Source organism: Dermacentor variabilis, unplaced genomic scaffold (assembly GCF_050947875.1).
Source record: "Dermacentor variabilis isolate Ectoservices unplaced genomic scaffold, ASM5094787v1 scaffold_24, whole genome shotgun sequence".
Classification (NCBI taxonomy): domain Eukaryota; kingdom Metazoa; phylum Arthropoda; class Arachnida; order Ixodida; family Ixodidae; genus Dermacentor; species Dermacentor variabilis.
The window spans coordinates 991376-1017418 of record NW_027460412.1 but is presented as its reverse complement, the minus strand read 5'-3'; the positions used below and the strand labels follow the sequence as shown (position 1 = coordinate 1017418).

The 26043-nt window shown below is 48.2% G+C and overlaps 1 protein-coding gene across 7 annotated transcripts in view; it reads right to left on the bottom strand.

The window, feature by feature from the left end:
• The window catches only part of DCTN4-p62 (dynactin subunit 4), a 446441-nt gene that overhangs the window by 142704 nt on the left and 277694 nt on the right, over positions 1 to 26043 (bottom strand). For all 7 annotated transcript variants that reach the window (XM_075678493.1, XM_075678497.1, XM_075678495.1 and 4 more), the window contains exon 9: positions 21423 to 21477. In XM_075678493.1, the coding sequence (XP_075534608.1) occupies positions 21423 to 21477 (55 nt within the window). The remainder of the gene's footprint in view (positions 1 to 21422; positions 21478 to 26043) is intronic.

The window sequence follows — 26043 nt, the reverse complement described above, 5'->3', positions numbered from 1 at the left end:
TTTATAACAGCGGATCGGCCTAAAAGATTCGAATTTTCTTTTCTGTTCCTTTTGTGCGGTTTACCCGTTAAGCTTCTCGCTCTTTTCTGCGGGCTTTTCCTCCACGTCTACAGGCTGCGGTCGTCTAGTCTACGAACCCTTTTTGAACGGAAATGGTTTCTGCGGTCCATTTCGACCATCCCAATTTCCGTCCTCGTCGTTCAACTTTCTACGCGTTGCGCACTCTTCGGCCAATTCAGCCGCCCTTTCCACAATGTTTACATTCCCTCTGTCTTGCACCAACAGTTTTCACAGCTTGGGGGATGGTTTTGTAAAACTACTCTAGACACATGCATTCAATGATCATGTCTCTGCAGTCGTACGCTTCCGCGCTTTTCAGCCACTCGACTAGGTTAGCCTTTAGGACATATGCAAACTCCCTCGCTACCTTTCTTGCCTGCGCTTCTAAACCTTTGCCGAAAAGCTTCGGCTGAAAGGCGGTATTTCTTCAGAAGACTGGCCTTGACCTTCGCATAATCATATGCATCTTCCACACTGAATCTGGCGATTACCTCTGCAACCTCACACGGAAACATAGACAGCAACCGCTGTGGCCATGTACTCGGAGCGAAGTTCATCTTCTCGCAAGTCCTTTCAAAATTGCTTAGGAACAAGCCTATGTCGGTCCCGACCTGAAATGGCTTTAACAGCCTGTCCATGCGGTATGATTCTGCCTCACTTGATCGTCCCAGAGCCCCTTCACTTCCTTGAGAGAACTCCAAACGTTTGCTTTAAAGTTGAAGTTGCATTTTTCTTAACTCGCGATCTTTATCGCGTTCCTCTCTCTCTTGTTCTTTTCTTTCTCGTTCATCTCTCTTTTTCAGAAGTTCGAACCCCATTTGAATCCTCACTCCTCACTCCATTTGAATCCTCACTGGCCTGTTCGGAAATTAGCCGCAATAATTCCGATTTTAGCATTTCCTTGCGTACATCTAGGCCCAGTTCCTCACCAACAATCAACAACTCGTCTCTCAGCAGTGTCCTTAACTCCATGATTGCTGCTTTACTGCCTTGATCCTGCTCGCTAAATCTAGCTAGGAAAACACAACCTAGCTAACACTCAGTAATGTAGCTTCCCTACTGTTCTAAACAGAACAACCACAAAATGAAGCCTAGAGAGTCAAAGCAAGAACCAAGCACTCACCGCAGATACAGCACCACGTCGCAAAGCCCGTCCCACTGCTGCCACCAGTTGTTAGGATTGGGGGCTCAATCCCATCGCTCGTGATCCGTTGTCAAAATTGGAGTACGGCAAGAATGCGAAGGTAGCTGGCCCATGCCGTCGTCCAACTTATCCACGCTGAGGACGTTGATGAAGGGAAGTACTGCTTCTCATCGAGAACGAGGAATATGGGTTTATTTACAGTATTTACATGCAGTTCATCAGTCTAGCATGACTGCGAGAGAAAGCACGTCAGTCTAACACGACTGCTTGAGAGACTGTTTCAGTCAAACATGAGTGCTTAAGAAAGTGTATCGAGCATCCGCACAACAGCCGTTTATAAACACTCGGTCCTCACCCGATTCCAAGGTGGCAGAAACGTTCGTCCAGTCATCGTAAACACGCCGCCTCTCCGCGGGACGGTTTACACACACACACGCGCGCGCACACCACACACACACACACACACACACACACACACACACACACACACACACACACACACACACACACACACACACACACACACACAGGTTCTCGGTCCGAAACCGACATCACACGAACCTCGTAGAACTCGAAGCGGACCCTCGCAGCGCGCCCGGGTAGCCATTGTCTTGCGTCTTGGTCGGTGCGTGGGAAGAGGTCTCCACGACCTTCCCGCGGCAACTCCCCACTCATAGCAGATCAGGTCCGCGTTGGTGGGTTCTGTAAGAACACTTGGCCCGCCGAACTCATTCAGTCACACCGGCGACGAGGCTAGAGCGTAACAGTTGCGGTTTCAGCACAAAGCCTGCTTCGTCAAACGCATCCTAGCTGAAGCGACGGAGAGTGGAGGACCCGCGTATTGTTCCCAACACAAAGTCGACTTAGTCACGCCGTGGCTAGATGTTGGCGGCGGCGCTCCAGGAAAGTTGCGGCCACTGTCGCAGCTGGCCGGCAAAACTTGCACTGCAGCTGGCCGTTCTTAACAACTGCTGACAACAAGCCCATTTGTTTTCACTGCTGTCGAGTCGGGCACATTTCTCAGCACTGTCGCAGTCGCTGGAGTTCCCCGACCCGATCTACTTATACTGCCTACTCTCACCCCCCAGGTGGCCCTTCTCGTCCCTACGCCGCACGCGTCGATAATGCTGCAACTGATTCTCCTGTGCCGAACCGCCCCTATTCTCGTTCGCCTTCGCCCCAACGACGACAATCTCGCTCTCCCCAGCCCCGTCGCTCCTTTGCTCACTACGCCGCCAAATCCTCTACTGAAGTTGCTTACTCATCTGAACCTTCTTGATCTGCAAGTGGACGGTGTTTCTGTGTCTGCTCTTATGGACACAGGGCGCATTTGTCGGTAATAAGCGCCGACCTTCGTAACCGTCTGAAGAAAATAATCGCGCCCGCCACGACGCATGTTGTCCGTGTCGCCGACGGAAGCACAGCCACCGTAATTGGTATGTGTGTCGCCCGCGTCTCCTTCGCCGATCACTCCACTATCGTGTTATTCACAGTCATCGCCCACTGTCCCCACCACATCATCCTCGTCTTAGACTTCCTCTCTGCGCATTCTGCTCTCATCGATTGTTCCATCAGTACTCTCTGTCTTGACCTGCTTGTTCTGGATCCCGCTGAACCACAGCCAAACCTCCTCAGTTCCGTCGACTTCGTTTGCTTGCCACCTTCGGCACTGACTTACGTTGATTTAGTGTAATCCCCACCAGTGCCCGACGGTCACTACATTGCGGCTTCTATGCAAGATGTCCTCCTCACACACGGGATCACAGTACCTCATACAGTGTTATCTATTACGTCGAATAGCGTCTACCTTCCAGTGGTCAATTTTGGTTTTACGACACAAGTGCTGCCACGCGGGATGTATCTGGCCCAGCTTTGCTCATTCGAGGATCACTCAGTAGCTTCTCTTGCAGTAGACGACAGTTCAGCCGATCCTCCTCTACAATCGCAGTCGGCAACTTGTACCATCGCCGACTTAAAGAAAATGATTGCGCCAGACATGCCGTCCGAGCACGCTCGTGAGCTCTACCGGATTCTGATTTCTTACCACGATATTTTTTTACTTTAACAATCGTCCTTTGGCCCAAACTACAGCTGTTAAACATCGCATTAATACCAGCAATGCTTCTCCTATTCATCACCGCCCGTATCAAGTGTCAGCGGCTGAGCGTCAAGTTATTCACGCAGAAGTTCGCAAAATGCTTGCCAAGAAAATTATTGAACCGTGATGTAGTCCATGGGCGTCACCTGTTGTACTGGTAAAAAAGAAGGATGGAACATGGTGTTCTGGCCTGGATTATCGGCCTTTTAACAGGGTTACCAAACAGGATGTGTATCCCCTACCTTGGCTTGATGACGCCCTTGACTGCCTTCACGGCGCTCGCTTTTTCTCCTCTATTGACCTTTGATCCTGCTACTGTCAGATTGCCGTGGACGATGTCGACCGCGGGAAGACTGCTTTGTTAACACCCGACGGTCTTTATCAATTCAAAGTGATGCCATTCGGTCTATGTAATGCTCCAGCTACTTTTGAACGCATGATGGACTCCCTTCTTCACGGTTTCAAATAATGGTCCACGTGCGTGTGCTACTTGGACGACATTATAGTCTTCTCCCCGACGTTTGCTACAAACCTCGGGCGCCTCTCAGCAGTCCTGGACGTTTTTCGTCGAGCCTGTTTGCAACTCAACGCATCGAAGTGCCAATTCGGCCGTCGCCAGATTACCGTCCTTGGGCATCTCGTTGACGCGAACGGAGTGCAACCGGACCAAGGCAAGATCCATGCTGTTACGCACTTCCCTGTTGAGAAGTGTGTCAAGGATTTGCGCAGCTTCATCGGCCTTTGTTCGTACTTCCACCGTTTCGTGTAAAATTTCGTGGCCATATTGCGACCACTAACCGAGCTTTTGAAGAAAGACGCCCCTTTCCAGTGGGGCGATAACGGGGCCTCTGCATTCTTGCATCTAATCGACCTTCTCACAACGCCTCTCGTTCTGGCCCATTTCGATCCTTCTGCGCCTACCGAAGTCCGTGCTGCTGTCAGTGGTCACGGAATTGGCGCAGTACTGGCACAACGCCAGCACGTCAACGACCGTGTCATCGCTTACGCCAGCAGGCTCCTCTCACCCTAGGAGCGCAACTATTCCATCACTGAGCGTGAGTGTCTGGCCCTAGTTTGGGCGGTTGCGAAGTTCCGCACATACTTATATGGCCGACCCTTTTCCGTTTTCACAGACCATCAAGCGCTTTGCTGGTTATGCTCACTGAAATATCCTACAGGAAGACTTGGTCGCTGGGCATTACGCCTCCAAGAATATTTGCATACTGTCACCTACAAATCTGACCGAATACACAAGGACGCTGACTGCTTGTCTCGCTACCCGGTAGCCGAGTCTGGCGACGCCGACAGTAGTACCACCAACGGCATTTTCTCTGTCTGCCTTCGCTAACATCGCCGATGAGCAGTACCGAGACCTATCGCTGCGAGCACTCATAGAGCGTCTGCGCTTTACATCTACCGACACTTCGGTTCGCCAATATGTCCTCCAGGGCGGCATTCTGTACTGAAGCAACTTCCTCCCTGACGGATCTGATCTTCTTGTCGTGCTAAAACATCTACGACAGACTGTACTCTTTGAGATGCATGACGCACCCACTGCAAGACATCTTGGGGTAACCCGAAAGTACGACCGTGTCCGCCGCCACTTCTATTGGCCTGGTCTCGCTCGCTCCGTCCAACGCTATGTTGCTACCTGCGATCCCAGCCAGCGTCGAAAACACCTGAGGTGCTACCTGCCGGTCATCTCCAGCCGATCATTGTCCCTGTGGAACCGTTCTACATGTTGGATTAGACCTCCTCGGTCCCTTTCCCACGTCATCCTCTGGGAACAACTGGGTAGCCGTCGCAACTGTTTGCACCACCTGAAACGCTATCACGCGAGCTCTCCCTACCAGTTCTGCCACTGACGTCGCGGACTTTCTCTTGCGTGACGTTATCTTGCTTCATGGCGCCCCACGACAGCTGCTTACTGACCGTGATCGTAACTTCCTCTCTAAAATTATCGCCGACATTGTGCGTTCCTGCTCCATTCAACACAAGCTGACTACCTCATACCATCCTCAAACCAATGGCCTGACAGAGCGGTTAAACCGTACTCTTACCGATATGCTGTCCAAGTGCGTTTCCAAGGACCACCATGATTGGGACATTGCCCTTCCTTACGTTATATGTGCGTATAATTCACACCACTGGATTTTCTCCATTTTATCTACTGTACGGTCGCGAATCGACTTTGCCCCTTGACACGACACTTCCTCCTGCTGCGATCTCAAAAAGTGCGTATGCGCGCGACGCCATCACCCTCGCCGACCATGCATGCCAGCTTGCCCGTGCTCGGCTGACGGTCCGCAAACCACTCAGCAGCGTCAGTACAACGCCCGCCACCGTGACGTACAGTTTTCGCCTGGTGCGCTCGTGCTGCTGCGGTCGCCCTCTCGTCACGTCGGGCTTTCAGAAAAGCTCCTTTCGCGACACACAGGACCCTACCGCGTGCTGCGCCAGGTGACGCCTGTGACGTACGAAATTGCTCCCGTGAGTTCACCCTCCTCCTCTATTCTGGCATCTTGTGATGTCGTGCATGTGAGTAGGCTGAAGGCCTACTACACAGCTTCCGAGTCCAGCGTTTAGTCGCTCCGGGACGGCGTTTTTGCCGCCGGGGGTATTGCTACGGAACGGTGTTTACAATGACGAAGAGGCGAGCAATGAGAAGACGACGATTGGAGGCTAGCGCGGGCTGTTGCCTCTTGGCCAAGTGCAGCGTATTCCCTTTTAAATATTCTTGTACATAGCTTTTCGTCTGCGTCTTCCTACGGAACAATAATATCCAGTGGCCAAAAGACACATACGACTGCAGCCTGCAGCAAGGAACGATGGTGCGTTTGGGTTATCGCCTGTTAAAAGCCTGACATACACTTCCAATGGCACTAAGGACTGTGAAACAAATAGGCAAATATGCTTATCGCAATAGCGTGGGTAGTGACAGCTGTGAGTGCGCCATGCAATGACCCTGAAAAAGATTCACTGGTACCGGATTAAGAAACTGAGTGCATGCCGGCGTTTTCACGTGAGATGGGTGGGCTAGTAATGTGTTGAAGCTGCGGCAGTGGGTGGCTATACTCTTCTTGACCTCGCATGCCTCATGTATTTTCTTGTTTATGCGGGATCTAGTGGTCTGACAATGTGTCATACGATCGCAATTTGGCAGTGTGCGAAATGTTGGCGCAGAGAAATTGTATTTTCTAGGAACATATTGTTACATAGGAAGACGCAGACGAAAAGCTATATACAAGTATATTTACAAGGTAATAGGCCGCACTTGGCCAAGAGGCAACAGCCCACGTTAGCCTCTAATCGCCGTCTCCACAATGCTGGCCTCTTCGACATCGCAAATACTGTTCCGTAGCACTATCCCCAGCGGCAAAAGTGCCATCCCTGAGCGGCTAAAGGCCGCACTCGGAAGCAGTGTAGTAGGCCTTGAGCCTACTGACGTGCACGACATCACTAGATCCTAGAGTAGAGGATGAAGTTGAACTCACAGGAGCAATTTCGTACGTCACAGGCGTCACCTGGCGCAGCACGAGGTAGGGCCCTGTGTATCGCGAAAGGAGTTCCTCTGAAAGTCTGACATGACGAGAAGGCGACCATAGGAGCACGAGCGCACCAGGCGAAAACTGTACGTCACGGTGGCGAGTATTGTACTGACGCTGCTGAGTGGTTTGCGAGGCCGTCAGTCGAGTACGGCAAGCTGACATGCATGGTCGGCGAGGGCGATGGCGTCGCGCGCATACTCCTTTGCTGAGATCGCAGTAGGAGGAAGTGCCGTGCCAAGGGGCAAAGTCGGTTCGCGACCATAAAGTAGATAAAATGGAGAAAATCGAGCAGTGTGAATTATACGTAAATATAACGTAAGGAAGGGCAATGTCCCAATGATGGTGGTCCTTGGAAACGTACTTGGATAGCATATCGGTAAGAGTACGGTTTAACCGCTCTGTCAGGCCATTGGTTTGAGGATGGTATGAGGTAGTCAGCTTGTGTTGAATGGAGCAGGAACGCACAATGTCGGCGATAACTTTAGAAAGGAAGTTACGACCACAGTCAATAAGCATCTGTCGTGGGGCGCCATGAAGCAAGATAACGTCACGCAAGAGAAAGTCCGCGACGTCAGTGGCAGAACTGTTAGGAAGAGCCCGCGTGATAGCGCATTGGGTGACGTAATCAGTTGCGAGGGCTACCCATTTGTTCCCACAGGACGATGTGGGAAAGGGACCGAGGAGGTCTAATCCAACATGAAAGAACGGTTCCACAGGGACGGTGAACGGCTAGAGATGACTGGCAGGTAGCACCTGAAGTGTTTTCCGACGCTGGCAGCGATCACAGGCAGCAACATAGCGTCGGACGGAGCGAGCGAGACCAGGCCAATAGAAACAGCAGCGGACGCGGTCGTACATGCGAGTTACCCCAAGATGTCCTGCAGTGGGTGCGCCATGCATCTCAAAGAGCACAGTCTGTCGTAGATGTTTTGACACGACAAGAAGAAGATCAGATCCGTCAGGGAGGAAATTCCTTCAGTACAGAATGCCGCCCTGGAGTACATATCGGCGAACGGATGTGTCGGTAGGTGTAGAGCGCAGACGCTCGGTGAGTGCATGCAGCGATAGGTCCCGGTATTGTTCATCGGCGATGTTAGCGAATGCAGACACAGATGATGATGATGAAGCAACATTTACTGGGCCCGAAATAAATCGGTGGTGCACGCAGGCACCAGACGGGGTGGTTCCCTAGCTACGGGACCCATATGTTCCCCGCAGCTCCTGGCCCCTGTCCATCAGTGCGAGCTGAATCGGTACGACGGGGCTCCATAACAAGGTCTCCCATCGCTAAAGGGGTAGGGGATTGGGGGTGTTGGTGGGAAGGGGAGAAGGGGGGGGGCTTGAGTTCTGCGCCCTCAGCCAAGACGTGCGGCAGGGTGCCCTTTTCTTTTCTGCAAAAAGGACAGAGCATGCCGTATTCTACAGGGTACATGCGGTTCATCAGTACGGGATGCGCAGGCGATCCCGCCTGCGCTCGACGCAGGATCGACTGTTGTCGCGTCGCGAGTTTGGGGTGCGGTTCTGGCAGTCTACACCTTTCCTCTCGGTACCTTCGAATAATGTCCCAAAAGCTGGTAACAGGGTGCGGTAGCTCTTCCGGCTCGTGCTAGGCCCGGATTGACATTTCTCGGGCATGGTACTCGGCGATGGTGTTGCCTGTTACCTGCGAGTGAGCCGGGAGCGACACGAGCTCTATGGCTCTTCCCGGAGGCTTGTGCTTGGCTAGAATGACTCGGGCCGCGGAGGAGATTACCCCCCTGCGGAAGCTTCTGTAGGCTGTCTTGAGTCGGTGACTACGGTGTCCACGCTCGGCTGTGCTAAGAAAATGCCGTTGGCGGTACTACTGTCGGCGTCGTCAGACTCGGCTACCGGGTAGCGAGACAGGCAGTCAGCGTCCTTGTGTATTCGGCCAGATTTGTAGGTGGCAGTATACAAATATTCGTGGAGGCGTAATGCCCACCGACCAAGTCTTCCTGTAGGATATTTCAGTGAGCATAACCAGCAAGACGGGGGCGAAATGCGAAAACACCCGCGTGCTTAGATTTAGGTGCACGTTAAAGAACCCCAGGTGGTCAAAATTTCCGGAGTCCTCCACTACGGCGTGCCTCATAATCAGAAAGTGGTTTTGGCACGTAAAACCCCAAATATTATTATTATTATTATTATTGTAACCAGCAAAGCGCATGATGGTCTGTGAAAACGGAAAAGGGTCGGCCATATAAGTGTGGGCGGAACTTGGCAACCGCCCAAACTAGGGCCAGACACACACGCTCAGTGATGGAATAGTTGCGCTCCTAGGGTGAGAGGAGCCTGCTGGAGTAAGCGATGACACGGTCGTTGACGTGCTGGCGTTGTGCCAGTACTGCGCCAATTCCGTGACCGCTGGCATCAGCACGGACTTCGGTAGGCGCAGAACGATCGAAATGGGCCAGGACGGGAGGCGTTGTGAGAATGTCGGTTAGATGCAAGAATGCAGAGGCCTCGTTATCGCCCCACTGGAAAGGGGCGTCTTTCTTCAAAAGCTCGGTTAGTGGTCGCGATATGGCCGCGAAATTTTACACGGAACGGTGGAAGTACGAACAAAGGCCGATGAAGCTGCGCACATCCTTGACACACTTCGGAACAGGGAAGTGCGTAACAGCATGGATCTTGCCTTGGTCCGGTTGCACTCCGTTCGCGTCAACGAGATGCCCAAGGACGGTAATCTGGCGACGGCCGAATTGGCACTTCGATGCGTTGAGTTGCAAACAGGCTCGACGAAAAACGTCCAGGACTGCTGAGAGGCGCTCGAGGTGTGTAGCAAACGTCGGGGAGAAGACTATAATGTCGTCCAAGTAGCACACGCACGTGGACCATTATTTGAAACCGTGAAGAAGGGAGTCCATCATGCGTTCAAAAGTGGCAGGAGCATTACATAGACCGAACGGCATCACTTTGAATTGATAACGACCATCGGGTGTTAACAAAGCAGTCTTCCCGCGGTCGAGATCGTCCACGGCAATCTGCCAGTAGCAGGATCAAAGGTCAATAGAGGAGAAAAAGCGAGCGCCGTGAAGGCAGTCAAGGGCGTCATCAAGCCAAGGTAGGGGATACATATCCTATTTGGTAACCCTGTTAAGAGGGCGATAATCCAGGCCAGAACACCGTGATCCATCCTTCTTTTTTACCAGTACAACAGGTGACGCCCATGGACTACATCACGGTTCAATAATTTTCTTGGCAAGCATTTTGCGAATTTCTGCGTGAATAACTTGACGCTCAGCCGGTGACACTTGATACGGGCGGTGATGAATAGGAGAAGCATTGCTGGTATTAATGCGATGTTTAACAGCTGTAGTTTGGTTCGAAGGACGATTGTTAAAGTAAAAAAAATACCGTGGTAGAAATCAGAATCCCGAAGAGCTCACGAGCGTGCTCGGACGGCATGTCTGGCACAATCATTTTCTTTAAGTCGGCGATGGTACAACTTGCCGACTGCGAATGTAGAGGAGGATCGGCTGAACTGTCGTCTACTGTAAGAGAAGCTACCGAGTGATCCTCGAATGAGCAAAGCTGGGCCAGATACATCCCGCGTGGCAGCACTTGTGTCGTAAAACCAAAATTGACCACTGGCAGGTATACGCAATTCGACGTAATAGATAACACTCTATGAGGTACTGTGATCCCGTGTGTGAGGAGGACATCTTGCATAGAAGCCGCAATGTAGTGACCGTCGGGTACTGGTGGGGATTACACTAAATCAACGTAAGTCAGTTCCGAAGGTGGCAAGCAAACGAAGTCGACGCAACTGAGGCGGCTTGGCTGTGGGATCCGCGGGATCCAGAACAGGCAGGTCAAGGCAGAGTACTGATGGAACAATCGATGAGAGCAGAATGCGCAGAGAGGAAGTCTAAGCCGAGGATGATGTTGTGGGGACAGAGGACGATGACTGTGAATAGCACAATAGTGGAGCAATCGGCCAAGGAGACGCGGGTGGCACACATACCAATTACGGGGGCTGTTTCGCCATCAGCGACATGGACAACAGGCGTCGTGGCGGGTATGATTATTTTCTTCAGCCGGTTACGAAGGTCGGCGCTCATTGCCGACAAATGCGCCCTGTGTCTATAAGAGCAGACACAGAAACACTGTCGACTTGCAGGTCAAGAAGGTTCAGATGAGTGGGCAACGTCAGTAGAGGATTTGGCGGCGTAGGGAGCAAAGGAGCGACGGGGCTGGGGAGAGCGAGATTGTCGTCGATGGGGCGAAGGTGAACGAGAATAGGGGCGGTTCGGCACATTAGAATCAGCGGCAGCATATTCGGAGCGTGCGGCTTAGGGACGAGAAGGGCCACCTGGGGGGTGAGCGTAGGCAGTATAAGTAGATCGGGGAACTCCAGCGACGTCGACAGTGCTGAGAAATGTGCCCGATTCGACGGCAGCGAAAACAATGGGCTTGTCGTCAGCAGTGTGCCATTCAGATGGGTTGGGCAAACGTGGTGGGTAATAAGATGCGGGACGGGGCAAAATCAAAGGAACCGGGTGGGCATCAGGGCGATTGGCCGAGCAGACGGTGTGAAGAGCCATGTTTGTGTACTCCTAGTGGACAACTGCCTGGATCAGGGAAACCGCGACCGCAGGTGCGTAGGCAGCCGTATAGGCGGCCTCGATCTCACGGCAGACGATCCTGGTAACATCGCCAGTGTTGTTGGGACGAGGAGCGTGGGCATAGGAAGATGCCGCTGGGGTATTGGGCAGACGGGCAAACTGCTGGTCGATACTTCGGCTTTTAGCGAGTTCCAGGCAGCGGCAGTCTTTTATAACTGCATCCACCGTCGCCACGTTGTTGAAGACGAGCAAGTTGAAGGCGTCATCGGCAATGCGTTTGAAGATGTGGGAGATTGTCAAGCCTCAGCCTCAAGCCTTACATGTGAAGGCAGCTTACTAGAACCCTGTTGACGAGGGTTAAGTCCTGTAAATTCCTGTCTGTGGCAGTCTTTAAATAATAAAGGAAACGCCATTGTCCATAGTTTTACAGACTGAACTGCATTTCTGCTACAGCTTTTTGAATGTTCAAGTGAAGCACAGGGCACTCTCAACGAAATGAGACACAGTGAAACTCAGAAGTAAGGTAATAAAAGTTGCCTGATCGCGCACACGAAGCAAGTTACACTACCTGTTCAGCCAGCCCGGTGACAGTGCGACAGAACAGAGAGCTGCAACTTGCACTACTCAGCCAATTTTGTCACTCATCACCACGTCACAGAACAGTGTGTTGAAAACTCTAGCACATCAAACCTTGTGTGAATCCTCAAGTCCCATGTCCGTCGCATGTGCGGCGAACGTTGCGTCGGGCACACACAAGCCACACAAGTAGGTTGGTGAGAGGGAAAACCTTACTTTTGCAGGTGGCACATGCAAATCGCAAGTGTTATCAGTGCCACTGGGTGTGTCATGTGAGATCCCTCCGACATCGCCCCAATCTCTTTGGTCGCCCGCAAGCGTCGGTGTGAAAATCTGTGCCGCTGCTCCGTTTTCCCTGCACGTGATTAATCAACCACGTTTTTGCCGTGGCAGTCACTGCGGCCACCTGTATCCCCAGCTGGTAAGTCGGAAGCCCTTCTTTACCTGGCGTATTATTCTCAGGGAACCCTCTGTAATGTCAACTATATAGCCAGCTGGCCTGCTTGAAGTGTTAGTTGCAATCGTAATAAATGCTTTCCGAGTGTACACGTGGTTGTTGTCTATTGTTTCCTTGAGCTTGTACCGGCCCGCTGTTGATGGGCAGGCATGCGCCAACCATGGGGCTCAGTGTGCCGAGGCTTAGCGCTGTTGGTAAACACCCCTTATCCCGACAACCTACACGCCATTTAAACGGCCAATCACTGCATGTACAGCGGCAACCGAGTCAACCAGGCAGACCCTGCCATATTCAAAAGTGTACGTCTCTGAGGTCGTGCAGAATATCCCAGTTCATTTCTATTCATGTACACTCGATCTTGGCTATATTAAACTGGAATATACCCAATTATTTTCCATACCGAATAGTAATATTCCCCTGGAAATCCCATGGGAAAAGTAAAGGCAGAAATTCCCCTGGAGTTGTCTAAGTATGCGTAAACAATGCGCCACTTGCTCATCTGCATGCAGCCCGGTGTCAATTTCAATCTTATCAAACTTAATCCGACCAGTATAAACATTTATCGACCCTTATTGGTCATTATCAGACTTATTAGACTGATTCTGAACTTTTCCAACTCGTATCGGTTATTATCAACGTATCGGACTCGACAACCTTTACCAACCCTTATCAGTCGTTATCAAGCTTATTGCAATCAATCCGATCTTTAACACCTCTTTTTTGGCTTTATCGACCTTATCAGACATGATCCAACCCTTATTCTCTCTTATTGGTCCTTATCAACCTTACCGAACTTGATCCTACCCTTATCAACTCTTATCGGTCCTTATTGACTATCAGAATTGCACTGACCATTATAAGCCCTTTTCGATCTTTAGCACTTTATCCATCTGAGTCAAACCATTATCAACCGTGATGAGACCCATAAAACCTCTCATCACTCCTTATCACCCTTATCAACACATTGGTTATCAGGAAAATGGCATCTGTCTCTGGCTCTGTCTCTGGCATCTGTGGGGCATCTGTATGTGTTGCATGATGCAAAGCACATGAGCCCTCGGAGATCGGTGGCATTTCGGTCAGTGAAGGAACGCCCCAATGGAAGGCGCATCTCGCAATCACCGAAACCCATTGAGGATGTGGCATGTTTAGCATCAAATTTTCTCAAAATTGTAATTTTCCTGAAGCCTACAATGCCCCAAGTCTGCTCTACATGTGGTCCTAGAGTTAGCTTTTATTCCAATGTCACTAAATCTTTCAAGAAAGCCTTCATAGAAACTGTTCTCCTTTGACATTTGTATTGTGCTGCCAGTACAACACATTCATATGGTAAAGATATATTCAATTTCTGCAAGCGTGGGCTTTTAGCCCAGTGGGTAAGGCAATCGGTTTCTGACTATCTGTGACCATAGGCTTCCGAGTGTGGGGTCGTACGTTCGAAATTCACCACCTCAAATGTTGTTTCTTTCAAATTGTTTTCTTATACCTTAATTTCATTATAGCAATTCCTATTACATGACAGACTGATAAGACAGATGGGATCCCTCGTCGGGTAGGCATATAAATGCTTACGCATTTCATTCTTTCCATACCGTGCCTATTGCGTATAGTTAGCCCGCTGATGATTGTTTGAAATGCCGCTTTCGAGACCTTCCGCGCCGCTCACAGACATGCTATGCTATCAGACGTGAAGGAGAAGAACTACATAGTTGTTTTCTAAGCAGTTCACTTTTTTCCCACCAAGCAGTGATCTTTGAACACGCTTTGAAGTTTCGCGATCGTCAAAGTAGAAAGCAAAAATGGCCGCCCGCTATCGATGGTTTGAAACGCCATTTTCTAGACCTACCGCACCGCTCACGGATATGCTACACTATCAAACATGAAGGAGGAGAACTATATTTTTGTTTTCTAAGCAGTTCGATTTTTTTAACGCCAGGGGGTAAATTTTCAATGCGCTCTGAAGTTTTGTGATCATCAAAGCAGAAAGCAAAAATGGCCGCCTCCAGGAGCTGCGCGCACGCTTTGAAAAATCGCAGATATCGTGATAGCGTTACGACTGATTTTATAGATGGACCAATCAAGTCTCAGGATGCTGCCTTTTCATCACACTGACTCCGGGGCAACGACAATTCAAACCAGCCCTGAACAGTTGAGCCCGGCACGCTCAACTGTAGTGCTTGCAGTTAAATTTTTGCAGTGGAATGCCTGTTCAATGCAAAATTTTGATTTTTTCGGAGATAGTACCTATTAGACGGCAATGGAAAGAACGAGCTATGAACAACGAGCTATGGAAAGAAGAATGATGGGTGTAACGTTAAGGGATAGGAAAAGAGCAGATTGGGTGAGGGAACAAACGCGAGTTAATGACATATTAGTTGAAATCAAGAAAAAGAAATGGGCATGGGCAGGACATGTAATGAGGAGGGAAGATAACCGATGGTCATTAAGGGTTATGGACTGGATTCCAAGGGAAGGGAAGCGTAGCAGGGGGTGGCAGAAAGTTAGGTGAGCGGATGAGATTAGGAAGTTTGCAGGGACGACATGGCCACAGTTAGTACATGACCGGGGTTGTTGGGGAAGTATGGGAGAGGCCTTTGCCCTGCAGTGGGCGTAACCAGGCTGCTGCTGCTGATGATGATGATGAGACGGCAATACATTTTGTATATGCAATAATTTTTGTCGCATATTTTCCTTTGTAGATCAAACTTGTCTTTACAAATTTGGTTTAATCTTATCCCACAATCTTGATTCTTGCAATTTATATTTTTATGACATACATCTCGGTAATAAAACTTTTATGTACGAAAAGTGCATTCATTCTGCTTTTTGTTTACATATTACATAAAATATTGAGTGCAGTAGTTCCTCCAGAAAAAAAAATCTGGCGTAACCTACTGAAAACACCTATTTTCTCCATGATAGGGAAATAGTTAAATGTATAGAGATGTACTCTGTGTATATCGAGTGCCGTGCCGCTCCCCTGCAAGTGCACTTCTCCTAACAGAGATACGATCACTTGTTGCGTAGCTGGAAATATTTCATGTCGACAAATCTGAAAAGGCACTGTTTTCACAAATACTATCAAACATGGGAGTGAATCTAAAGGGCAGTACATGCCACGGAGGAAAAGTGAGCCAGATGGTCCCAGTTTTGCTTACTGCATTACATGGACGGCTCGTGAAAACTACAGCTGTTCTTTATCAAAAAAAAAAAGCAGATCGCCAGTCTATTTGAAGAACATTAAAGGCCTCTTGGTCCAATATGCATCCTAGAAGTGTGGATGACACTTGATCTTTTTACGCAAGCTGAAATTCGGGCTAGTTGGTTATCCTCAATTGCCACTGTGTAAAAAACAAGGGCTGAATGTAGAAGAGACATACATAGAGCTATGTATGTATTTCAGTGAATGGTGCTGGTCATGGAATGCCGAACTGGAGATGTCTGCGCTAACAAGTTTGTCTTCTTGTAGGCAAGCACTTCCTGCGAACGGGGTTTTGGGGTTCCCTGAGTGGTAATAAAACCACCATACACCACATCCAAACTTTGTGGAAAGACCAGACTGCAGCAGCAGCGCGCAAGACTCGTGTCTGTGCAATACGCAGGCCTGCTTTGAACATATTTCATTCGTGCTCGCACACACGTGGAAATGGACTCGGATGTTCTGCAAGCTGAAAGCCGCTTTCAAAACTAACAGCATGTGTGTCGTGTCAGAGGAGAAGGGCCTAGATTCAAGAGACTGCAAGGCATCAAGTGGCACAGTGGCACACAGAAAGGGCAGTTGAAAGGCGACTGGTTCCAACAGGTTTCAAAACCAGACACAGCCTGGCTCGTTGCCGCATTATCACAAAGGGACCGTTTAAACAGCTTATTGTTGGTTATTATAATGGACACGTGGTCAGGCATGTTCAATCATGACTCACAGTATAAGTGCGCAGATGGCTGCGTGGCACATGCGTGGATGCATCATGTGTGCTGCATCTATTTATACTTTATCTTGAATAAACTGTACAACAGGCACTTCGCACGGTGGTTTCACTTTGCGGTGACACAAGCTTTTAAGGTCAGCACTGTGATCGGGATACCAGACCATTCCACTGCGCGAGCAACTTGCAACGTTCGTGTAAAAAATAACTAAACTTGTGTGTGTTATATACACGGCCACAGTCCGCATCACAACCTCTGGAAACAGTCCCGAGACGTGCGAAGGTTTCAAATTAGCTTCTGATAGGCATATTTTATATTCCTAATTATCGATACAGTAGAACCTTATTCATACCCTTTATAATATGCAGAAAAATATGTACTAACCGGGAAAATGTACAATACGAAGTAACTAAAAGATTTCACCGACTCAACTGTACTTGACATCTACAGAATGCGAAGCACTGCGCATTGGGGGTAGCGTTGGGTGGTGTAGCCCAAGACGCATCTTGTTGTTTTCCAATTGTGTAGTGCTTTATGACAAAGGCGGGAAACCGAAATGAAATCGAGCTGGTGAGCAATGCCAGATGCTGCCAGAGAGCTTAATGTGATGCTCACATGATGCTGAGTGCAGCAGGAAATGGCGGCACATTTGGGCTTTTGCATACTAAAAGCATGCAGTATGTTTGTAACGGCACTATTCCCAACGTGCCATAAAACAGATGGGTGAAGATGTTTATCACAATAGGGTTGGTGGCGATAGCTGTGAATGTGGCGTGCAGCAATCCAGGAGGGGATTTGCTGGTACATGTACTGGAATAAGACACACCAGTGCGCACCAGTGTTTTCCTGGTAGAAGGACAGGCGAGTATTGTGGGGAAGGACGATCGCTCGTCCTTGTGTTTCTTCTATTGTTTGGCCCTGTTTGTTCGCGCACAAAAAGTTTTAAGCCACAATTGGCTGCATTACGGACAACCGTGCAAAGCACAAATGAAACGTATTGCACCACACAGGCTCTGTGGAGTTCTGGATTTACCAGCAAGGAGTCTTGTACATTGTTGCTGTGATGGACTTTTTGGGAGGACTACGGAAGTGAGCATGCAGCACGTGATGGCTTTGTTAAGTCCAAACTGTCATTTAAACATACACGGAGGATGGTGCGGGGTCGGATTTGTTTTACCCGCTCACAAAATCCTAAAATGTCATCCATGGTATCCCAATTGGGGAAACCCTCTATAACAAGACGACCTCTGCGGTGCAGACATCTCTTATAGATCGAATGTCCCCTCGCCTCCCCGCTTTGTTGTGAAACACATATTGGGCCCGAAGGCCTTTTGCTTCTTGAAGCAGAATGCGAATCTGCTCTTGCCGACAGCAAACGGTCAGTTTGCATGCGCCATCTCTATTAGCAACGAGCAAAACTGAGACACACACCCTGCTCATTTTTACCCCATTGCATGTACTACCCTTCAGATTCAATGTCTTGCTTGACGTCGTCTGCCAAAACAGTTCCATTTTAATGTCGTGGAGTAGTTCCAACAGTGTGGACACTGTTGGAAGAAGTACGCTAGCAGGAGCACTGCGTTTGATATTTCAAAAGTGCTGCTGAATGGGAGTTCAATACACACAACAACGCCATGCACTTTTGCGTGGGATTTCCAAGGGGATGTCGCAGATTAACTCCAAGGCAGGGCAGGCATATGCATTACTCAGCCGGACAATGACAGGCTAGAGGAGGAAATATGCGGCCACATATTCCCCAACTGGAGCACACAGTCAACCCCCTGCTCATGCAGGAAGACTACCCACAGAATGCGGTGCACAGGGCACACACTAGTATTTTATCGCATGTGGGTTTATTAGGGCCATGACGGCGGGATCTTGCGGCTATGCTACTGCATTTCAGCAGCTGCCCTCTGTCGTGCGGGATGCAATTTCAGAGGTTCCATTCACAAGCAGCTGCACGTAATACAGTCAAACCCGACTATATCAAACCCGGTTACATTGGATTATTCTATATATCGAACAATTTCTGGACACTGTATAGTTACAATAAGTACATATAGCAAAAATTACGCTTACATCGAACATAAATAGCAGCGCCTCCCGATATATCGAACGTCAAGCTCCGGAAAAGTGCCCCCAGAAGTTGGCTTTCCCTCGCGGCAGCGGGGAAACCCGGCGGCGCAGCTCTATCTAACCGCTCTCCCTCCCGTGACCGTGCTGCCTCGGGCAAGACGTCGACACCCCCCTGCAAAAAATGATCGTGGGCCGCCCACAGCGCTTGCTCAGACAGATAATCAGAGGCTTTTGTGCCCTCGTCGTGCAAGATGGCACAAAATGAGAGATGTCTCTCATGCTTATCAGGTTCATTGTGTTTGCACCTTGTGGGCCTTCTCCCGCAGTGTTGCTGTGATGAAGCTGCAAAATTCAGCCTTCTTCGTGAAGCTCGAAATTATAAATCGGATTGAATGCGGTGAGAAGTCAGATGTCCCTGTAGCGTGCAAGATTCCGAGGAGCACTCTCAGCATGATCTTAAAGAATAAGGGGGAGCTTAGGGCTAAAGCAGCCATACTCACGACCCAGTGCCCGCGTACGCACAGCCGTGTTCAAGTGGTTCATCCAAAATTGCTTCACATGTGCCGGCCTCCGTGTGCTCGGTGATGACTAAATTCTGATGAATGCAACGAAACCGTTGCCGGTGTAGCCGAAGTTTGGAGTGAGCTGTCAGAATTTCCGGAAGCTGTTGACGAATCAACAGTCGACGAGTTTGTGAGTGCGGATGATGGTGTCGCGACCACGGGAGAAACCGAAAATGAAGCCTAAATTGCCGACATCATACCGAGTACAAGTGAGCGTGGGCAAAATAAGGAAAGCAACGACGGTCCTTTGCCCACATCCTCCGAGGTGATTGGTGCACTTGCACTAGAACGGTGCTTATGCGCAAATGTGGAAGGTTGCGGCCTCAGCTGCTCCGACTCCTTAGACAATGTGGAGAAATGCGTGCGTCGCAGGCAGAAAAATTGCCCAAGCAGAAGAAAATACAGGACTATTTCATGGGAAACTAAGCTAGCTTCGTCAATAAAGTAATTTTATAAATGGTATGGGCTTTTATGACAACCAAATCCTTAGCAGGCTTATATCGAATTATGCTCTATACCGAACTGATAGAGTTTTTTTTTTGCAAGTTCGATATAGTCGAGTTCGACTGTACAACAATTTGACGATTCGCATCCACAACAGTTTCAATTTATATATTCCCTCGATATTCCTCCATGGTGGCAGTGTTATTTCATTAAATTGAAATTGTGTATAAAGACACTTCATATTGAGAATCGAAATACATGGTTTTCTATGGACAAGAAGTTAATAAAAGTTAACTACTTTGTTATATTGAGAATTTCGTTAGATTGAAATTTGTTACATTGAGGTTTAACTGTATACAATTCAATATATCCAGGACTGACTATTTAGGTTCAGGAATTCACCATTCGAAATTGTAAACTGTTTTCTTTTTTTTAATATAACAACATAACACTATAAGGGATTGACTTCCGAGTGACAGAGAGCGATAAACTGTTCTGGATGATTCTGCTGCAGTCACAAAGGCACCTGTTCCTGGGCAGATAAATTCTGCTTAATACACTCTACAAGAATGGCTTGTTTTGAGGCAACATATATATAAATACATTGTCTTGATTTAGACAAAGCAATTTATTATTTAGCTAGCCTTGGCATGCTTTTGTGAACACACTATAGGTGCACCTGGTGATATAATTTTCCCTTGTTTTATTACTGTCATAGTGCCTCGGATAATGAAGAGCAGTTTTCTCTCAATCCAAGCTTATTGGCCGATCAGACGCTCAAACAGTTCGATATAAATATGACGAGTAAGGCATAGAAGCCTGAGGGTCCTGTGGCAGTCGTGTACTTTGGGACCCTCATATATTACATGCTGTAATTGGCCTATGATGTAATTATAATACCGTATTCGAATCTAGGCTGATAGTTTTTTCAAATAATCATATACGAAACTCTAGGGTCGGCTTAGATTCGAGGATTTTAACAAATGGACCAGATTGTAATTGAAAATGATAAATATGGTGCATAGCTAGCGCCATCTAGAAAAGTCAGTGTCGCAGCTGCTACTAGCCGCGTGAGTAGCCAAGTGAAGTACATGAGCGCGTCGTCATTTTGACCTGTGTTGTACCGGCGTGCGGCGTGGCATTATCACAACCACTACAGTGCCGCTTTCGAAGGAAAAGTTCCGCTAGCCACAGAGGCATCGTCCAGCGTTCAAGCCGGGCAGAACTTCAGCATCGATGAGGAAAATGTCCGTCGTCGGAGGGAGCAACGTGAGACGCTTTTTGCGTGTGCTGCAACGAGGAGATGACGGCGATAAGGAAGCGCGCGATAGCAAAGATAAGGGCACGATAACAGAGAGGAGATGTTCACTGAGATCGCGCTGCGTTTTGACGCGTATGAGCCTTGTCGCACGGTCTACGCATGCGTGGACGCGCGGACATGAGCTTGTGCACGAGCGCAAACGTACGAGAGTAATAGCAATGACGACGTAGTGAGTTCGTAGAGTGAGTAGTTATTAAATAAGTGCTGTTTTCATTTTGTGAACGTTGTCCTCACTTTCTTGTTCGACCTGCATTCGAGGTAAGTTTTTTTTAATTCTTTCTGCTTTCGGACATTCGGGGGTCGACTTAGAACTGGGGCCAGCCTAGAATCGAGTAAATACGGTAATAACAAACTAGTTGAAACTGATTACATACCCCACTTGATAGTTCCCTTTGTTAAAGAACAAGAGAATATTCAATATTCGATTTGATATTGAACACAGTTTCTTTCCTTCAAATATTCACATTTCATTAAAAAAATGATCACTATTCAAACACCCCGAAGTATTCTTGTTGCGAAAGGCAAACATAATGCGAAGCAGTAAATGAGAGGTGCCTGGCCCTAGCATGAAAGAACTGGAATCATGCATGTATCTTCTAGCCAGCCAGAGCTGAGAAAGTCTCACCTCTCCAATGTTGAATGCGGTCACCGACTTGATTTTGACTTCCGGGATGTGGTGGCTGCACGACAAGCGAGCACATGTTTCACAGTTTGCTCATAAATCTGTCTGCAGCATGCCACAGTTTCAGCTTGTGAAAAGCAATAAATTTCTCAAACCGCTGATAAGACAATGAAATTCTACAATATAGCAGGATGGCTATTTAAGCACTCGATCTTTTTTAAAAATATTGCCAAATATCAGTTAAAAGAAACTTAAGCACATGTTTACAACTGTCTCAATTCTGCACCAAATGCCAATAACACAGTTCTTCAAACTGTGTGCGCTATAATAACAAAACTGGACACGAGATGAGTGCGAACTTACTACAGAAATCTGCTAAACAAATTTGCCACCCAGAACAATGTTTCGCAGTAATGTGAGACATTGCAATATCACAATGATACTGCGCAATAATGGAATATCACAAAAGCTTGCCTGAAGCTTGAGTACCATACAGTAAAACCTCGTTAATTCGAAGTCATCGGGACTGCAAAAAATCTTCGAGTTAAGGGGGTTTTCGAATTAACCGAACACACAAAAAATGCAACCCAGGCAAAAAATCTTGCTGCAGGAATGCACTACTTTTATTCGGCGATCTTTGGATTAGTTAAAGTAATCAGAGATGCTGGTTTGCCGGGTTCTGTAGCATGAGACTCCAAAGGTCATATCTTCTAGTTGGCCAACTACGTGCAGCATTTGAGAATTTCCACCGTGGCACTCAACAAAACTGCGGATAACGTTCAGCGATCCGATAACTTTCTCGAGAGTGGGTGCTTGGGAGGGCTTGTTAGCGTTGTCGCTGTCATCGCATATGGTCGCATCAGCGGTAGCTTCCCTCTCGAAGTCTGAGTAGCACGTTTGTTGATCATTTTCAAGGTTCAGATACTCGGCGAAGCCGAATGCACCAGATTCGCTATCTTCTCCGCAGAGTGCATTGATGCGGTCGCAATACTCGGCTCCTTTTTCATCAAGTGCACATGAACAGCCCGCATCAGCATCGACGGTGCTTTCCTTCAAGAAGCCAGTGTGTTCAAAACACCACATGATCAAAGTAGATTCCACTTGCTTCCATGCATACACGATAAGACATGTGGGCCCGAGGAGGTAGATGGAGTACTCCTTGCCATTTTCGTATCAAAGGAGCATTCGCTTGAGCAGATGGTGGCTGTAAATCTTCCTTGTGTGGTGAATGATGCCTTGGTCCATTGGCTGCGAGAGCGACGTGCTGTTCGGAGGAAGAAATACCACCCTGATAGCTTTTATGTGTGGGATGTCACCGTGCGCTGGGCAATTATCAACAACAAAGAGTACATTCCTGCCTGTGGCCGTAATATGCGGTCAAGCTGCCGAACGTAATCTTCAAATACTGCGCCTGTGGCCCAGGCTTTCTTGTTGTGCCGGTAGATAAGCTCATCCCTTGGCGGCTGCCGTGCATTTTTAAAGCAGCGAGGTTTCCCACTCTTTCCCACATGTTCGCGCCAAACAGAACTGTAATTTTTTCCTTGCCCTCATTTCGACCCTTGACCTTGGTGTCCTTTGCTGAGCATTGTTGTGGGCAGCATCTTGTAAAAAAGGGCTGCCTCGTCACGGTAGTACACATCGTCTGCAGCATACTCGCAAAGCAACGGAACCAACATGTGTTTCTTCCAGCCGTCGACGATGCTCTCATTTGCGCTGCCGCTCTCGCCACAGACGGCTACGAAGGTCAAATTATCGCGCTCTTTAAAACTGCTGAACCATCCATTGCTACACTTGACTTTTCGTGCCCAAGTTGTAGAGCCAAGTCGTTGGCCTTCTTCCACAGTATTGTTCCATTAACAGGAATGTGGACTGCGTTTGCTTTCTGCAGCCAGCGAAGCAAAGCTGATTCCACATCTTGGTAGTACGTGGGAGCCCGTACTCGCGACCGCTTCGAAGAATATGTCTTGCTGTAGGCCTCCAGTACCTTCGACTTGTTCTTTAATATTGTGGACAACGTCGAGAGGGGCACGCTGTGCCTTTCAGCCAACTCCGTCTTGGAACATGTGTTCTTACCCCCTTCTTGGATCAAGCATAACTTCTGCTGCAGCGTTAAAGTCTTATACTTTGTCATCTTCGCTCACTGGAACTTCTGCACAGTTAAGAAAAAGAAAAGGACACCACGTTAGCTGCAACACCCCTAACTACCGCACACAAAGAAATGGCGCAGACTGGCGTTGCGCGCACACACGTCGCCGCAGGCGCGAAGAGACAATGGGCGAACGGCAGCCAGTGGCCGCGGCACGGAACACGCACGGACGCTGCGACTGCGAGGGGCATGCGGAGTGGGGGATGACAGCGTGTGTAGGAAACCAGTATGCCCGTTGCATTGCAGTGAAGCACGTCTTCTCCTCTGCAGGCGCGCGTTTCGGCGGTGCGCGGGGCATACCATGGACTGATTTGCCCGTTGTTTCGTCGGGTTCGCAGTGAAATAAGGGTCGAGAATTGCCGCAAAGCACCCCAAAACTTGGAATTAATCGGGTTGGCCGCCGGTTCTAAATATCCGGTCAAATTTACATTGGAAAATACGAGACCGCAGAAAACCTTCGAATTATCCAGGATTTCGAATTAACGAGGTTTTACTGTATTTTAGCGAGTAAGGTCTGAAAGAAACATCTTTCTAATCAGGCAAACTAAAACCAACACATCTTTTTAAAATATGTGAGCCGCTTCGATGATCTAGTAGAGTTATGTCGTGAAAAGAAAAATCACAACCACACTTTCTTTCTGACAACACTATGTCAAGGGGTTAAATAGAAAACGAACTTTTTATCGTCAGTTGTCTTGGCATACCCACACAGGCACATCTAAAGTCTTGATACTATGATGATGCTTGGCTGGATAGACGAGCCGACTAATAGACATAGCTGCCCAGTGTGAAACTTTTGGTAATAGCCAAGTCACAAATCTTAATGGCCCTTCATACCAAGGCATATTTAAGATTTCAAGTGCCATCCATTGACTTGCAGCAAAGTGCCACCTGCCATCTTTATTACGGCACGGCAAAGCAAAACTGCTCGTTTCACACAGGTAGCGGTTACTTTCAGCCTAGTTACGTATATGGTGTCTACCCACGGCTGTTCGCTACCATAAGCAAAGCAAAGGATATGGTTGCAACACTCGAAACAACTTCGCATTTCTTTTTTCTGCAAGTGACACAACAAAATAAATGAATCAAATCAAATTTATAGTGCACACAGTGCTGCTGTTAGCACGCAACAATAGCATTTAAAACACCTCACTCCCTCGTGTCTTTGTTTACTGCGACTAGGCACTGCTCTTTAATAATAACGCAATTTGAAATCTTTAGGCATTTCAAGCATTTAGCAACTAGAAATAATATGTTATGCAAACTCCTCGGAGCTACATTTTGCTGCTTTTTCCCAGACGAGTAAGCATGAAGAAAACTTGTGAGGAAAGTGCCATGTTCATGATGGTAGTTTGATTCAAACTTGAAAAAAAATGCGCTTAAAAGGTTAGTATAGTCCGAGGTAGTCTGGAACAATGTATAAATCTAACGGAAAAAAGACACTTTTTTTCCATCGCACTGTTGCACCAAAGTATGTCGAATCAACTATGCACCAACATGGCCAACACAGTACTCCGATAAACATTTTTCTTTTTTTTATGAAATGACATGTTTATTTCCATATTATTATACACAAGCAACAAACACTTGTCAGACCTGTAGCCGAAGGCTAATTGTAGGTTCAACAAATAAATATAAAGGAAATCGTAGCACAGCAATGAATAAAGAAAGAGCAATACAGTAAAAGCTTGTTAATTCGAATCCTGCAGGGATGCTATGAAAATTCGAATTACACAAAATGCGAACTAATGAAAGTCGGAGGAAAAAATCACTCGGTTAACCCTTTGATAGTCAATGACGTAAATATACGGCGCCGCGAACAAGTCCGAAAATGGTAGATACCGTATATTTACGTTGCCTACTGTACGTTTAAAAAGCGCGCCAATTTCCATAACTTTTTTTTTTTCTGTCATGCGCTGCCACTATGTGTGCATACAGGGAATTCTTTTCGCGCGCCTCCCTCACTCGGTTTTTGTTGCACGGTTTGTTTTAGCGCTAGTTTGTTCCCGCGCGTCTACATACCACCGCTCGCGCATTGGCGTGCGCGCGGGTGGGCGGCCGTTTGGATTTTGTTTTGCGGGCGGTTTCGGCATTTTGCGCTTGTAAAACTGATGGCTGTATCATTCCTAATCGCTCAAAGGGCGACCGCTTGTTTCTCTCTCGTTTAGTGCTCACAGGGGTGCGCATAGGAAGGATGCCGCCGTGCATGCGTTTCCGTTTCTTTTCTTTTCTTAAGACTCGCGAAATCTAATTGCCCTAGCTGGTTGGCGATAAGATGAAGACTAGCGGAAGTTTGTCACACGTGTTGGTTTTTTTGATGGGCACACAACCAAACAGTTTTCTTGAGTGCGCGCACCTACGCAGTTTGATTATGCTATGGACGCACGTATTAGCGTAAGAGCAGGAACATTTGAGGCTTGCAAAATATTCTCGTGTGCGGATTTTCAAAGCCTTGAATTGAACTATGTGCATAAAAAT